General features: G+C 41.3%; 1 protein-coding gene across 3 annotated transcripts in view; it reads left to right on the plus strand.

Moving 5' to 3' along the window:
- Window positions 1-15,508, plus strand: part of AKAP11 (A-kinase anchoring protein 11) — a 1,036,012-nt gene that overhangs the window by 161,786 nt on the left and 858,718 nt on the right. For all 3 annotated transcript variants that reach the window (XM_044071705.1, XM_044071703.1, XM_044071704.1), the window contains exon 2: window positions 9,884-9,991. In XM_044071705.1, the coding sequence (XP_043927640.1) occupies window positions 9,929-9,991 (63 nt within the window). In that variant the 5' untranslated portion in view covers window positions 9,884-9,928. The remainder of the gene's footprint in view (window positions 1-9,883; window positions 9,992-15,508) is intronic.

Genomic DNA, 15,508 nt, shown 5'->3' on the forward strand with positions numbered 1-15,508 from the left:
GAACATCTACATTTATGGTAAGTGTACACAACTGTACTTTTCATCCCCCTCTTGGCTCACCTATCCCCTCTACTTCCCAGGCAAGGTCTGGTGAGACTTTTGGATCCTCCCTGGCTCCTGGCTCTGTGCCTAACTTTCAGTGCAACCCCCTTGAATTCCATTTGGAATCCTTAAGTACCTTTGTATGTCTCTACACCCATAATATAAAAACATACTCGTTGGGCAACATTAGAGTAACACAGACTCCCTGAAATGTTATCTTCACACAGAAATATTCTTTAACATACATGTCGGGCATTAACTTAATTCAACATTCCATGCACATTTTGAAATATTCTAAAGAGACTATGAGGTATGGCATACACACTGTTTGACACTACAAAGCATTTTGCAAGCTCCCTACCCATTGCACTCCTTTTCTTCCAACACAGAATCTACGAGACTTACTTAGTTTATGGAGTTGAGCAAAGATGCCCGGTGGGTATACTGGATAAAGTCTCGTCACTGTTTCTGCAACTCAAGACGGTCAGGTATATCTGTGACAGTATAAACCCCCTCTTTACAATCATTTTGCAGAGTAAAGCTTTATGAGGGCTTTGGTGTCTCAAAAATGTTAAATATTCAACACCTGATTTATTCAACCAGCTGAGCATCATAGTTAAACTTTTGTGTCTGCTGGGTGTTTCAAGAGGTCTGGCCATGCCTATATTCTTCCGGCCTTTCTCTATACCATCTTGAAGTCTGAGCACTTCCACTCCCTGGAGATCCCCCTTCCTGTCCTGAAACCAAACCTTTAGAGCATTTTCCCACCTACTTCTGTGACTATGGAGAGATTTTTTTTGTCTATTTGCACAACTTCCTTCTGCTTCCTTTGGGGTTGTGCACTCACAAGTAGTCATTGTTTGATCGCCGTTGCTCTACCCACATGTTCAGTATATAGCTGATCCAGTGTTTCCTTTCATTTTTCCCTCCAGCTTTGTTGTATTACATTCCTCATGTATTTTTGTAGAAGATCTGGAGAGATAAGGCATCTGTGGTACATGATGGAAAGGGTTTATCTAAGCATCTTGGCTAAGTGTTACCCGTCAAGCTAAAAAACAAAAGAAAGAGAACAGAAAAATTAGTGCTTTCATTCCTTTATTATCTTTTAGAACTTCTTCAGAATGTACGAGTCTTTCTCATACCAAAATTTAAATAGGAAAATGTTTTCCACCAAACTTTTCTGCCAACCAATCATAACATCTCATTAAAAACACCATTATTTTACTCGCATACTTTAGTGAAACTAAAAACATGACTAAAAATAATAATGTATTTTTTTTAAATAATGTTAATACTTAAAAAGTTTAGTTTTTAATAAACATTTCATTTTGATACTTTCATTAAGACTTGGGAACTTATTGGTTCTCAGTCTAACTTGCCACTTAAATTCATGGACTTCTAAAAAAAATTATTACTTCTTAGAACAAAAATATCTTGGTTAACTTGCTCTAATATACTAAAATGAAATTTGTAGACAATGCCGTTAGTCATAATAGTTTAATTCTGCTACATCTTTAACTCTGCCACATCTTAACAATCTAGTTATTTATGCCAAAGACAGATTTTCTTGCCAAACTGGTGGGATTGTTTACATTGCCCTATGTAGCAGTTGCCCTCAGTTATACATTGGCAAAAGTATTAGAAAGTTAAGTATCAGGATTTGGGAACATGTGACCGCTATTAAGAAAGGAGACTTTAACAATTCTTTAGCAAAACAATGCTCAGTCTGTGTAGGGCTTTTTTTTTTCTTTTCAGAAACAGATACCGCTCTCTGTCTCCTCTCCATGCACACTGTCCATGACAAGCCTGAGCAGCAGTTTAAATGTGATCAAATTATAGAAGGGGACAGTCACGTTCCCGCACTCCTTTTAAACCCACAAGAAGAAACTACTACTTTATTGTACTCTGCTGATATTTGACTGTAATGAAAGTGGAAATAATAACCACATTTTCTGTTTCAGATTTTTGAATGTTACCTCCCTGACGAACCATATTAGTGATTGTTTAACAGTGATCATGTAATTGCCCTTACCTTTTACTCCTAGCTTGCCTCCTCTTCCCATCTCAAAGTATAGCCACCGTCTGTGTACACCTCTTATGTCTGACCATCATGAAAGCAAAATGAAATATTGGCCACAGTGATGTATTTCAGCTTGTTGCTCTTGGACACTTGTACTACACTTCCTTCACAAAACAGAGTGGTGATCTTTTAAAGGTGATTGTGCAGATGCTATTTGCTTTCACACACAGACTGCTTCCCCTTTGTTCCTTAGATATTTGACTTCAGCCAGCATGAAGTAAATAATAGTTGCAATAGTGTATTTCAGTTTGCTGCTTTTCATATACATACTGTCCTGTCCTTAGTGAGCCATATGACTGTGTAACAGAGATGAGGTAATATATGTTTTTTTTTCTTCATACAGTCCACTTTTCCACCACCTGCCTCTCCGTTTTTAGCCCATTGTGATCTGATGCATGGTTATGGTCAAAGACTGAGAAATAATTGCACCTGTAATTGCCTTGACATGCTCCCAACTCCCTAGTTTCAAAATTTTTGTTTGTTTTGTTTGTTTCAGAATAAATTCAAAATAAAAAAAAATGCCTGGATGGCTGCTGTGGGCAATGTGTAATGTTACCACTGTCCACAAGAGCATCTGGTGTCCTGCCATTGTATGTTTTTATTTAGATAACTGCAAGAGAAAACTATGGATGAAGGTTGTAGGTTTATAGGTAGTTACTAGGCATGGGATCCAGGAGACAGTTGAGGAACCTAGCCCAATTTCCAGACTGCCCCAGAGCACTGTGTGATTAAGTGACTTGCTTAGAGTCTTACAGGAGGCAAATAGAGGCTCTGGGCATCAAACCTAGAATAAAAGAAGCAGATTAACAGCTCATAGTGTTAGTCCTCTATGATAACTGTCAAACTGAGTCTGCTCCCATTGACATTCTCTTGTCAAATAAGAAGATGTCATCAGGTAAGCAGTACGAGCATTTGTTAAATGAAGGGAGGTCATCAGGTAAGCACTAAGAGCTTTTGTTCTAAACAGCATGTTTAAAGTACTGCTGTCTCATAATAACATGTCATGGAGTGCCCAGTTATGGCCTGTTACTGTGTGTGCGAGAAAGGAACAACAATCTATCCTAATGTTAACAGGAGGTTACTAGGCTAGCAGCCCTAGAGCCCTTCCAAGCCTAGCCATGCTAAGCCTCAGTTGTCTTTTGGTTAAATGGATGTAATTTGCAGAGCTAGTCTGTGATAAACACAGGCTACCCCTGTCCATGAGGGACACGGGTGCCATCCCTGGGGTGATTTTGCAGTCTCGCATCCATTTGTCCTGGTTGCTCTTGAATAGGGTCAGTGAGGAGCTCTGCTTCACATGAACTGGAAATTTATTCCAGAATAGTGGCAGTCTCTGGGAGATATATCTGTCACTCCAGCATGTTCTGTTAATGTCACAAGCTATGTTAAGATCCCTAGAGCGAGTGACTCTTTTGTCATTTGACTTGTGGATGTGCAGCATATCCATTAGGGCAGGGTTAGAGACTGCCCTGTAGGCCAGGCACAAGTCACCTCTCAGCAGCCTATACGATACATAGTACAGTGAGGGGGCTTTCATTCTGTCCTTGTAAGTCATGGCTTGGAGGCCCTGTATTTTTTTGGTGAGAAACCTCTGTGGTCTGTCCAGCTGCTGCAGGTGTCTGGTGAGGTACATGCAGAAGGGAGCATTGTACTCTGTTAATGGTCTGATGAGGGTCAAGTACAGTGGATTTATAACATCCTTAGACTTGGATGTGATGCCCTTACTTATGACATGCGCAAGGTAGAAGGCTTTCTTTGTCACTGTGAAAACTTGATGGTTCAAGTTCAGATTGCCATCTACCTGTGTTCCCAGATCTCGCACCACTGGTTTGATCTTGGGGGGGGGGGGGGGGGGTTGTCAATATTGTAATTAGCAGGGAATTCCGCTTTGCCAAAGTGGATGATAATGTACTTTTTTGTGTTTTAGTTTCAGACTGTGGCTTTGGCACCAGTCATTTGTCTGTGTTAGCCCCTCATGTAATATGTTAACATCCTTGGGGGAACTCTGCGATTACACCCAATTTGCATTCATCAGTGAACTTGGTAAAGCAAAGGCTGTCTGCTTTAGCCTGGACTTCCGAGAAGTAGGTTCCAAACCGTAAAAGAGTCAGCACAGATCCTTGTGGTATGCCACTGGTGACTGACTGGTCTACTGGTAGAGGTGGAGTAGTATGTGTTCTGTCGGTGAGTCAATTGGCTACCCATCTGGTGACATAAGGGTTAATCCCCAGCTGAGATTGTTTCTCAATGATACCTGAGTGGGGGATTGTGTCAAAAGCCGTGGCTGGTCAAGCTAGGCAGTATGCACTGTCTTACCTTCATCCAGGGCTGTGGTGGCTTTCTCAAAGAAGTCTGCTAGGTTTAATAAGCATGATCTACCCTTAACGAAGCTAAACTGGGTTGGATCTAGAGTTTGAAGGTCTCGTAGTTCTTTTTTTTTTTTGGTCTGTCCCTTTTTTAATTTCTCCATATCTTTTGGGATTCTAATACTGTGACAGGAATAGTCTCCATTTCTAAGTCAAAGTATGATTAAAGTTCATGAAGCTAGTATTGTTTCACTCTTTGATATCAGCCAAAAGTGCTCTTCGCAGCACCCGCAGTTTGCCCAGTAATGACTCCTGTAATTTGTACGGAGGTACATGTATTGGTAGCGTATCTAAATAAGATTGTAGACTCATTTTTTAAAAGACCTATTGCTCCTTTTACTATCAGAACTATCTGGGTTTCCTTCTTCCACATTGCTCAAGTTTCTGCTTGCAAATCCTGATATTTTATGAGTTCGTATCTCTCTGTACGCAGGACACTATAGTCACTGGGTGTGGCAATTTCAATGATCAGTGTTACTTTTTGTCTTCTTTTCCTGGACCACTATATCCAGTTTTCTAGCAACTATCTTTTGAACTGTTGGCAATGGATGATCCCATGTGATGTAGACTTAATCATTTTCTATGATGCTTTGTGTTTCATGTTTCCAGTGTTTTTCAGCGACTTAACAACATAATGTTTGCATAATCCCCAGTGCAGCAGTCTTGCCACATTATTATGCCTTTCAATATACAGTCCTTCTGCCATTAGTATGTCACAACCAGCAACTAGGTGTGCGACAGTTTTCAATTAGGTTTTGCAAAACCTACATTTGTCTGTTTCTCTTACAAGTTCAATGGACTTTGTAAACCAACAAGTACGTAGCCCTACTTACACCACTATCTCTGGTTTCAATTCACCTCTCCTTAACCATTCCTGCGTTCGCTCGTGATCAACATGAGGTTCTTCCAGAGGTTTTCTGTACTTGCAACTATATGCATTTGCCACATTTCTTGCCTTTTCATCTGATCCTTCACCTTTTGTTTTTTTGGCATATTCAGTTGCTGCCTGATTTTTGTTAATTTCTGGTTTGATTTTCATTCCTGCTTGATGGCTATATGCTTCTGCTAAGTTAAGCAGGGAAGTCCTCTTAATTTTAGTCTCCTCATGTTTCAAAACTTTCCCTACGTTTGGGTCTCGTGAGGTCAGCAGATGTGTGGAGTCCCACGATTGCAGATTTATACATATAATCAATTTCAAGAAGGCCCACCCCTTCTTCGGAATGGGGAATATAAAATCTTGGTATGCACTAATTTTTATAAATCATTTGGTGAGCATGAAGCATCCTTCTTGTTTCGATATCTAATTTATCCAACACGTTTTGGGGCTAATCAGTCACTCCAAAACTGTAAGTTAGGACAGGAAGACAAATTGATTTATAGCTTGGATTTTGCTCCTAGACGTCTGTTTTCAGGATTAATTTAAGTATTCTAAAATATTCTTTACTAAGTTTTACTTGCATTTGTTCGTGTTTTATTGCTGATCCTTCATCAGTTCTCAAGTATTTATACACTCCCTCTTGCTCAAGTTCTTTTATATTACATTCTTGCCCCAAACTGATGTTTTCCTGCTTTAAAGGTTGCTTTTGCACATTTATCAAGGCCAAATGACATTCTAATATCATCTGAAAAAGTTTTTGACAACCTGCAGCTGTGCTTTCAGTTCCTCATCTGATGAGCTGTACAGTTTTAAATCATCGACAAATAGAAGATGAGAAGTCTTATCGACTTTGTTGTTTTCTAATTATAGCCATGACCTAAGCTGTTAAGTAAACAACTTAATGGGTTAAGGGCAAGGCGTGATGATTCTTTCCATGTTCTTGCAGATGAAGCCGATTAGACTTGCAGGTCTGTAGTTCCCAGGGTCCATGGATGGCCCCCCTTTGTGCAAGAGATGTTACTGTTCTCCACTTTGCTGGAACTAAGCCAGTTTTAAGGCTATGGTTAAAGAGAATGCCAAGTGGGTCTCGTAGGTCCTGTTTTAGATTACTTAATAAGCAACCGGGGATGTTATCTGGCCCCATTGAAGCCGTGTTTTTGGCCTTGGAGAGAGCAGATATGACCTGATCTCTAGAGGTAATAGGCAAAGGACTGGTGTCAGGTATGCTTTGAGGGTATGGCTGGTGTGGACAGGAGGGTGAAGTTTGCACCAAATCTGTCAGCTAGCATGTTGGCAGTTTCCTCCGGTATAGTGTGAGTGGTACCATCTACTACCAGTTTGGCACATAGCTGGGTGTTCCCTTTTTGATTTCGGACATAGTTAAAGCATGCCTTATGATTATCCTTAGCTAGGGATGTTATTTTACCTTTGTAGTTAGCTTTAGAAGACTTCATGCTGTGGAGGGAAATTCTTCCTCTGTTGAGTCAGTTCCCTGATAGAATGATGTCTCATTTCTGGATAGTGTTTTTTCTTTTGCTGGCTTGCAGAATTTGTTCATTGGCTCACTCTTTGTCCGTCTAGTAGGCTGTTTCTTTCCTTCAGGGCAAGAGTAAGGCTCATTAGACAAAGTGAGAGCTCTACAGCCCATTTGTTCTCTAACCAAATAACCTAATCAGCTAATTTATTCTCCTCAGTGGCAACTATTGAGTGTTAATGAGTGAGCCGTTTTGTTCACTCTGTGCATTCCCAACCCCCATCTGAACTTAACTGCCTGCTGTCAGTGGTTTGCTTGATCCACATTTGCTGCTTATGAGGGTACATGAGTGCTGCCATACAGACCCATCCTCTGTGTGACACACTGCTGTGCAGTGTGGGCTTGCTAGGCTGGTTACTGTGGGTTATGTATACCTGCAGTAATGTTGCTGGTGTCCCCCCCCCAAAAAAAAAAAAATAAAAAGCATGGGTCAGGTGGTATTGGCTGCTCACTTCCATCCTCCTGTGCCTATCTCTTTTAGTGTCTTTGCAGTTAGTTGAGTATGGGTTGTATGGGTTATAATCGGGGCTTTTTGTCTACACTGTGGGGCTATGCTGTTTCATTATTCACTTTGAAAGGAAGCTTTATATTATTTATTTCTTTAGTGCAGTTAGTGTACTAAAGAAGTAATTGTGTAAAGTGTACTGAGCGTAGTAGTGTTTTCTTTTTTAACCATACTTTTAATGGTTAAAAAAAGATAAGGTGAAACCCTATTATCTCTGTTCCCTCAGTCCTGGAGATTGCACCTGGTGTACTATGATGATGCAGCAACCTCAGTAAAGGGTGTTTGTTTATGTTATGTATATGACTTGCACATTGAAATTGTGAAATTGTACTGCAAGGATGATTTCAGCAAAATAAATATGTTAAGATAACATTTTAAACAGTTGCATTTTATGGTGACACAAGGACAAAAGTATTGTGTAACAGTGTTGTGCGGAAATGTGGTTTAAGCCCATTTTTGTTGCAGATTAGGTTCTAGAATTTGCAGATGTTGGTTATGAATTGTAATACTCCAAATGATTTGTAGTCTATCCTTGGAAAGATGAGAAGAAGAACATATAGTGTGGTAGAACGTAAGGTTCTAACAGAATATTCTGTTATGTGTGGAGGTAAATGTTTAGATAGGTTAGTGCTTTACTTATATATTCTGTGCTGCTCAAAGGAAAAAAGGGTACTTGCGTATTATCGCAACCACATTCGGAACTGCAGAAGCGGCTTGCTTTCTAGCTGTTCTACAGCTGAAAAATGTGGTCACCATGTTTTGGGAACTGGAGTGTGTCAATGAAGTGTCAGTAACTCCCGAGAAAGCAGATAAGGAAATGAAAAGAACGGAAAGCAAGCCGCTTCTGCAGTGCCAAATGTAATTGGCCAGAAAAGTCCTGTCTGCATCGCATCAAAAAAAAAAAAAAAAACAGTGACATGTACTACTTGCACTTTAATCCATTAATTGAGAGAATCGAGTTTCATTACTTTCCTAAACTACATCACAATTTCACAGCGTACTCTCACTTCTAGCATTTTACTCCTTTGTGCCTAATTCCTGTGTGTTTGCCCAGTCTCAGACAAACGTGCTTTGTGATGTCACAAAACACCACGACTCCTTCCTCAGTAACATAAATAACGGATTGGGAGAATGCGTGGTCTTTCAATGAGTTTGCAAAACAGTGAACCCAATTACAATTGGGAAACTGACCCCTAAGTACCGGGAGGACCAAAGCATCAAAAATAACCCAGCGCAGCATGTGCTGGGCACATGTGCTGCGAAGTAACCCAAAGCAGCAAGAATAAAACAGCACAAGACCAACCGTGATCTGTCCTTTCTACAGCTAAAATGAAAGCTGCAGCCCAAGGCTGGCAAAGTTAAAAAAAGCTTTCATTCTCGAAAGCCACAAGGAGGGTGCTGAAGGTCAAGTACTGTATGCACTGGTCTCGGACTGTTTATAACTTGCCTTTAATGCTGCTGTTTAGATTCTCTTCTGTTTTCCAGGAAACAGGAAAGTTCTGCTCAGCTTTTAGGAAAGAGTTAAAAGGGAAAGTCCGTCTTGGCAGCAAGGAAGAAAGAAGGGTACTTCCACCACGCATTATCTCAGTCACTTTATTTTATTGAGATACGAGTTGATAACAAATATAACATGACTGTGACAATGCGTGGTTGCGATAATACGCAAATACCGAAAAAAGAAACTTTTGGTAGTGTTAGTGTTGGGATATTGTCAGTCTGTAATGTTTGCATCTGTGGTGTTTTCAGTTAAATATAATTCTTAGGAGAGCAAAGTAGTCAGAGAAGCTGCATCTCTTATTTAGGATCTATATACTGTACAAATTAGATGTGTATTTGTAATTTCCATGTGGTTCGCATTTTTATCCTGAACTCAGCTCTCTACTTTTTGCAATTGCTAAACTGGATCTGACCTACTTGAAGCACATTTATGTGTATTATAAATGATTATGTAGGCATCCTCGAAGAAGGATCCATTAGATCTTTGAAAATAAGGTGATTTGAAGTACAAGTCTCTTCCAGGAAGTCTGTCATTTTTTGGCAGACTTCTTATTCTTATAATAATGGTGAAACTGAATATTTCATTACTTACTTTCTTTCACTTTCTTTCTTTGAGTTTACATCCACAGGAGCATGAGCATTATTGCTGTCTAGATTCTACTGGTATGTTAGTAGTGGGATAAGCATATTTCCCTTAAGATGCTGGAATGTTTAGTTTATCCTTAATTCAGAATGAATTTGAAAGAGCAACAATACGGACATGTTCTCCAGTGTGGAAGAGAAGTAAATACATTTAGTAACGTCACTGACTGCTGTAGAATGTACTGTTAAATTTGAGTGTTACACTCTTGGGCTGGGTTTGAAAAGAGTAATTTGGAATCAGTACCATACCCCAGTAAACAAATTCAATGAATGAAAGAATGAGTTTAATATTTAAGTATCATCCCATTGTGTGTTAAAATACTTTTGTTTCTTTTAACAGATCACACGTTTACTGTTCTACTTAGACCACTAATATTGTCAAGTCATGGATACTACTAAAAGAACAAGACTAAGCCAGCGGTGTAACAGAGTGTCTGTAAATAAAGAGGTGAGCTTATATAGCATTCTGTTTTGAACAGATGAATGTATGCAATAAAGAAATAATATGTTTGTCTTAAAAATTTTTTAAAAGACTTTGACTTGTAATGCCTTTGTCAAGATGGCATGTGCAGATTGACTGATGAAACAGGACTAAGGAGGGAATTTAATAAAGCCTACATAATTTTTTTTGTGTAGGCATCGCACCATGCTGCTAACACGGCTGCAAAATTTTTATATTCATTAAGTGCTGCTGAGCGGTGTGCACAAGCGCACCAACACGGAAACTTCCTTAGCATATAAATGACCTCATAAGCAGGTGAATGTCACGTGAATGAGACAGAGTGATCCGGTAAGCAGATAGGCAGACCCCGTGTCAGTGTCCGTAGTGTACACAGAAAAATCACTGTATAGGACTGCAGACAGACAAAAGGGACTGTAAAAATGTAGGTTGATAGAAATGGCATAGCACACACAGATATAAACAAAACTAACCACTGTGTGTCCCAAAAGTTCAGTAAACATATTAAAATAAATTATTTTTCGTAATAATCTTAACATGTTTGTGTGGCATGCTGCAGTGTGCGAACATGCCTTGTATATAAAAAAAAAAAAAACTGGGAAAATCAAATGTTAATATCACGAGACAGAAAGGTATTGCAGGACCCTGCATGCAGTATCTACAATGGTGTGCTGGTGCTGTTGCTAACGTGGAAGCGCTTGGAAGCGTGTATTATCCAGGTTGTGAGCACGGATCCCTATGTAAATGAGGTGGAAAAATCTGAATAACATAATGGAGTGACCATGTCTGCATATCCCCTCCGTGTAGGCAGAGAACCATGTTGCTGTCCACAGAGGAGGTGGCGGACATCAAGCAAAGGTGTAAGCTGATTGGAGCTTAGCTGCGTCTGTTTGTGCAGCTTGCCACCATGCTGAATGTGGAAGTCTGAGGGGGGGGGGATGTGCACTGACGTCTAAGCTTTGTTTACCTACGGACCGCGTGTTTCCAAGTGTTTGCGCGGTGTGCCACTCTGCTGAGCGTGGAAGTTTGGGTGGGGGTGTGCATTGACTGCTAAGCAGTGTTTACCTACGAAGTGCATGTTTGCGGGGTGCGCCGCAGTGCTCTGAATATCTACAGGCCAATGATGTATTAATTGGTGTTGATCCTTGCTTAACTTAAACTAGGGCCATTAAATGATATCAGTGATATATTAGGTAGGTGCATTGCATTGTAGGTAGCCAGTCATGCATAGAGTACTGTAAAGTATGCATACATCCTACAATCTGATTTTTCCCCAATACTCTGCACCCTGGAGTACATACTTTGGATTAACTGACAGAATGCTAGGGGCTGCTTCAGGTCTGCTACATTTGTATGTGTTAGATGCTGAAGTCAGTGCTGTGTAGAAGTGGGAGAGTGTAAGTTCAGGGTAACCTTCCAGGAGCCGGAGATTGTAGAGTACTACAGGGTGGACAGTGACATACTACAAGAACTCACTGAGCTCTGCCATCCTCAATTCAGGCCCAAAGCCAACAGAGGGGAAAACATCCCAGTGGAAACAAAGGTATGTGAAGCCCTTAAGATAATAGCCATTGGCACCTTCCAAATACCAACTGGAGACATGATGAGTGTCTCACAGGCATTAGCATCCAGGGTACTCCAGTTCCTGTATGCCATGCTATCACATGCCAGTGAGCACATTTCTTTTCCCCTCACCCCTGAGGTGAGGGCCAGCAATATGCAACACTTCTACCATGTGTAGCACACTACCCTGACTTACTGGGTGCCATAGATTGCACTCATGTACATATCGAGGTACCACCCGGTGAGGTGGGTAGAATCTGTGTCAGCCACAAGGGGTTACCTCTCCATCAACTGCCAGGTTGTGTGCAGTGCCCAAGGCATTATCATGAATGTGTGTGCTGCAGCCTTGGCAGCTATCACAACTCCTATATCTGGCATGCATCACAGCTGTACCAGATGTTTGCTAGGGGGGACATCCCGTATGGCCATTTAGGGGGGATGCTGGCTATGCACTGGAACAGTGAATGATGACACCCATCAGAAATGCACACACAACCAAGGAAGAATGCCATAATAAGGCACACGCACAAACTAGGAACATCATAGTGTGTGTGTTTGGGTTGCTGAAGTGTCAGTTCCGCTGCCTCAATATAGCTGGTGGAGCCCTGCAATACTCTCTAGCCACATGTGCACATATATTCACAGTATGTGCCATGCTACACATTATGATCCTGCAGAAGCAGCTGCAACAGGATCAGCATAGGGATGGAATACACAGCCTAGGTTATCACAGCCACACTCACAGGAGGACTTGGAGGAGGAGCCCACTGATGATGTCCCTGTAGGCAGACGTAGGAGTGCCCAGTATGCCCTGGCATTAGCTAAGAGACGATGCGTAGCACATACACTGACAACCTAGGGTCTCAAGGACTGACGCCTTGCTCCCACTCGCGTACATATAATAAAGTAGCTGTTGCCAGGCAACCCACACAACTTGTACCTATCCATGTATTGGCTGTGTACCGCTTGCATCACACAGAATCAGCCCTGAACTACAGTTCTGTCAACTGCTGCATTCCCAAGATAAGTCTCTAACCTACACACTAATTGTAAAGATTACTATAATAAGGTATTGTATGTATGGATCTGCTGCTGTTATGTGAGAAAATATAGTGGGCTGTTTGGTCAGAGTTAACATCCACATGGGACCAACTGCAACATCAGGCAAGGGAGCTGTTAAACAGTGGGCACACATATTTGGACTACTGTCTACCCAGGAAGATCATGTGCTGCTGTTCCCCCACCCCCAACACAGTGGTGTACCCGTATAACTGCTTTAACAGAATATCAGCTATGGTATAGCAGTGGACCAGGCAATCTCATGGCTGTAACATAGTGCTCACAGATTGTGTCTCTCTCTTCTTGCAGGAGAACAATGTACATATGTATGCTGTCGAATGTGTGATGGATGGCCCCTCTGTCTAGTGACCTGTGTGGCTCAGTGGACTGGGAAGCTAGCATGGGTAATAGTATTGATTGTTCTACTCTGGAATTCCTCACATCTTTTGCATGTGAGGTAGTAGTATTTCTGTTTTTTTTTTTTCACAGAATGCAAGAAATCTGGACAAAGCCAGACAGATTGAGGGACAAAGGCCCAAACATAGGGACAGACTTTAAATATTGGTCACATAAACCTTGCTGGACATAAAGGTGTTGCAGTAGCACATATATTATGATGAAGTTTGACGCAATTGCTTGTCTGTAGTTAGTGGACTGTATTGATGTCAGCATACAGTAAAGCACCAGAAATCCACAAATTTGTGAGGAACAGACTAGACGTATGAGGCAAAATTCTGGACATTTTGTGAAAATCAGGATGGTTGAGAGGTATGCAGACTTGTCAGTCTGTTGGTGGTGTAACATTACCAACCCCAGTCGCATATTTAGTACAGCAGACAGCTGGGGAATGCTCTGGACATATAGATTGAAGTGCAGTACTGCCGAAACAGGGGTGGATGTTAATGTCTGTAACATACAAAATCCTGGACTGGAATACAGGTAGGTGTGGCCTGGTGTCGCATTACAAGTACTGACAGTCCCACTGGGTATGCCCGTACACTTAGTAAAAATGAGCTCAATTCTTTTGGCCCTTCATTGAAATGACCTCTTATGTATAAATGTCTTTACATGCAGACGTAAATGTATACATTTCCATCTGTCAGTATCTGTCTCTCACATCCATAGTATATCTATTGCTATGTAGTGTCAAATAGATACATATAACTATATATATCAAAATGATAAATAGACTCCCCCCATTTATCTACAAAACACATACACATAAACACACACAAAGCTACATTTATATATACATCCCAGTTATATACAGAGATATGTGTGTGGATGTCTGCATTGCCCAACATACCCTAATAATGGTAAGTAAATGCACAAAGCCATAATGTTGCTCAAAGGGTCTAAAGTAAGGGCTCAACAGTACCTACAGACCCCTATGTCTGCTGGATATCACCATGGAGATGGACACAGGTGAGCAGGTGGTGTAATGTATAATGGTGTCAATGCACATATGGACAAGGGCACATTGTCCATGCCCACAGTGTTGCCTAACTGCAAGCAGCCACAAATGGCCATACTGGTAACTGTACACAGATAGCTATGATGATATCAGTTATCTCACTGCTAGGGTACTAGATACAGATAACAGTAAGAACCTATATCACTCTGCAGGCTACAGATGCTGTTCAACACGAGCCTAGTTTGTGTAATGCAGAAGGACTCTGCCTGCAATCACATGTACAACAGACTGAACCTGTTATGTGTGCGATATGTACTGTGATCTATAGTGTAAATGCCTAGATAGGTAGGAGTTCTAATCTTACGGCAGCCCACTGGGTGTGTGTGTGTGTGTGTGTGTGTGTGTGTGTGTGTGTGTGTGTGTGTGTGTGTGTGTGTGTGTGTGTACACCTCCGCAAAACAATGGACATGCCCTCATGGGCTATCCACCTGTAATGGTTATGCACTTTTTGGGCCCATAACTTGCTGCTGGCTTTTAAACTGCCATATTCTACACGGCCTGTTGATGTCAGCCACCTTAAGACTACCAGCTGACAGTGTAGTAGCAAGACTTAAGCCATGGCATGTGTGATAAATACTGTGATCTGTAGTGTGTAATTCTAGATATAGGGGTTCTAATCTCATTCCAAGCTACTTGGTGTATGTGTATGTATTCCCCTGCAAAACAACTGCCATGCTCTCTTGGGCTGTCCATCTGCAGTGGTTATGCACTTTTTGGCCCATAACTTAATGATTGCTTCTACACTACCCTATTCTACAAGGCCTGATGATGTCAGCCACCTTAAGACTACCAGCTGACAGTGTAGTAACAAGACTTAAGCCTTGGCGCGTGTGATGAGTAGTGTAATCTATAGTGTATAAGCCTAGATATGTAGAGGTTCTAATCCCACTCTGCCCAACATGGTGTGTGTGTGTATATCCATGTGCCATACTTATGATAACCTATATGAAGTAGATATAGGCAGAGTTCGCATCATTTTATTTGTATCAGGTGATGTGCGCCCCCACCCCACCCCAAATGACTGACCACAGCAAAGCTTGCTTATATATCAACAAGCATTGTATGTTCTAACCTGTTAGTACTAGCAGATTTGAGTTGTGCTGTGTGCATCGGGTACTGTGATCTATAATGTGTACCGGTACATAGGTAAGTGTTCTAATCTACATACAGCCAACTTGCAGTATGTGTGTGCCTTGGCATGTCCTGTATGCACTGAGTGGAAGTGGTGCTAGCCTGAATGTGGCCATGTTTGCGTGTGGGGCTGTTACAGCAGTATACATCTTGTTATGGGGCCATAGCACGTGAACTTAACGGCCATACAGCAGTCACAATCAGAGACATCTGTATACCCCTTTGTACAGGACCAGCACATATCGCCCCAATTGAACAGGGACTCAGGCAGATGCCGT

Source organism: Protopterus annectens, chromosome 5.part0 (genome assembly GCF_019279795.1).
Source record: "Protopterus annectens isolate FY-2018-M chromosome 5.part0, PAN1.0, whole genome shotgun sequence".
NCBI lineage: Eukaryota > Metazoa > Chordata > Ceratodontiformes > Protopteridae > Protopterus > Protopterus annectens.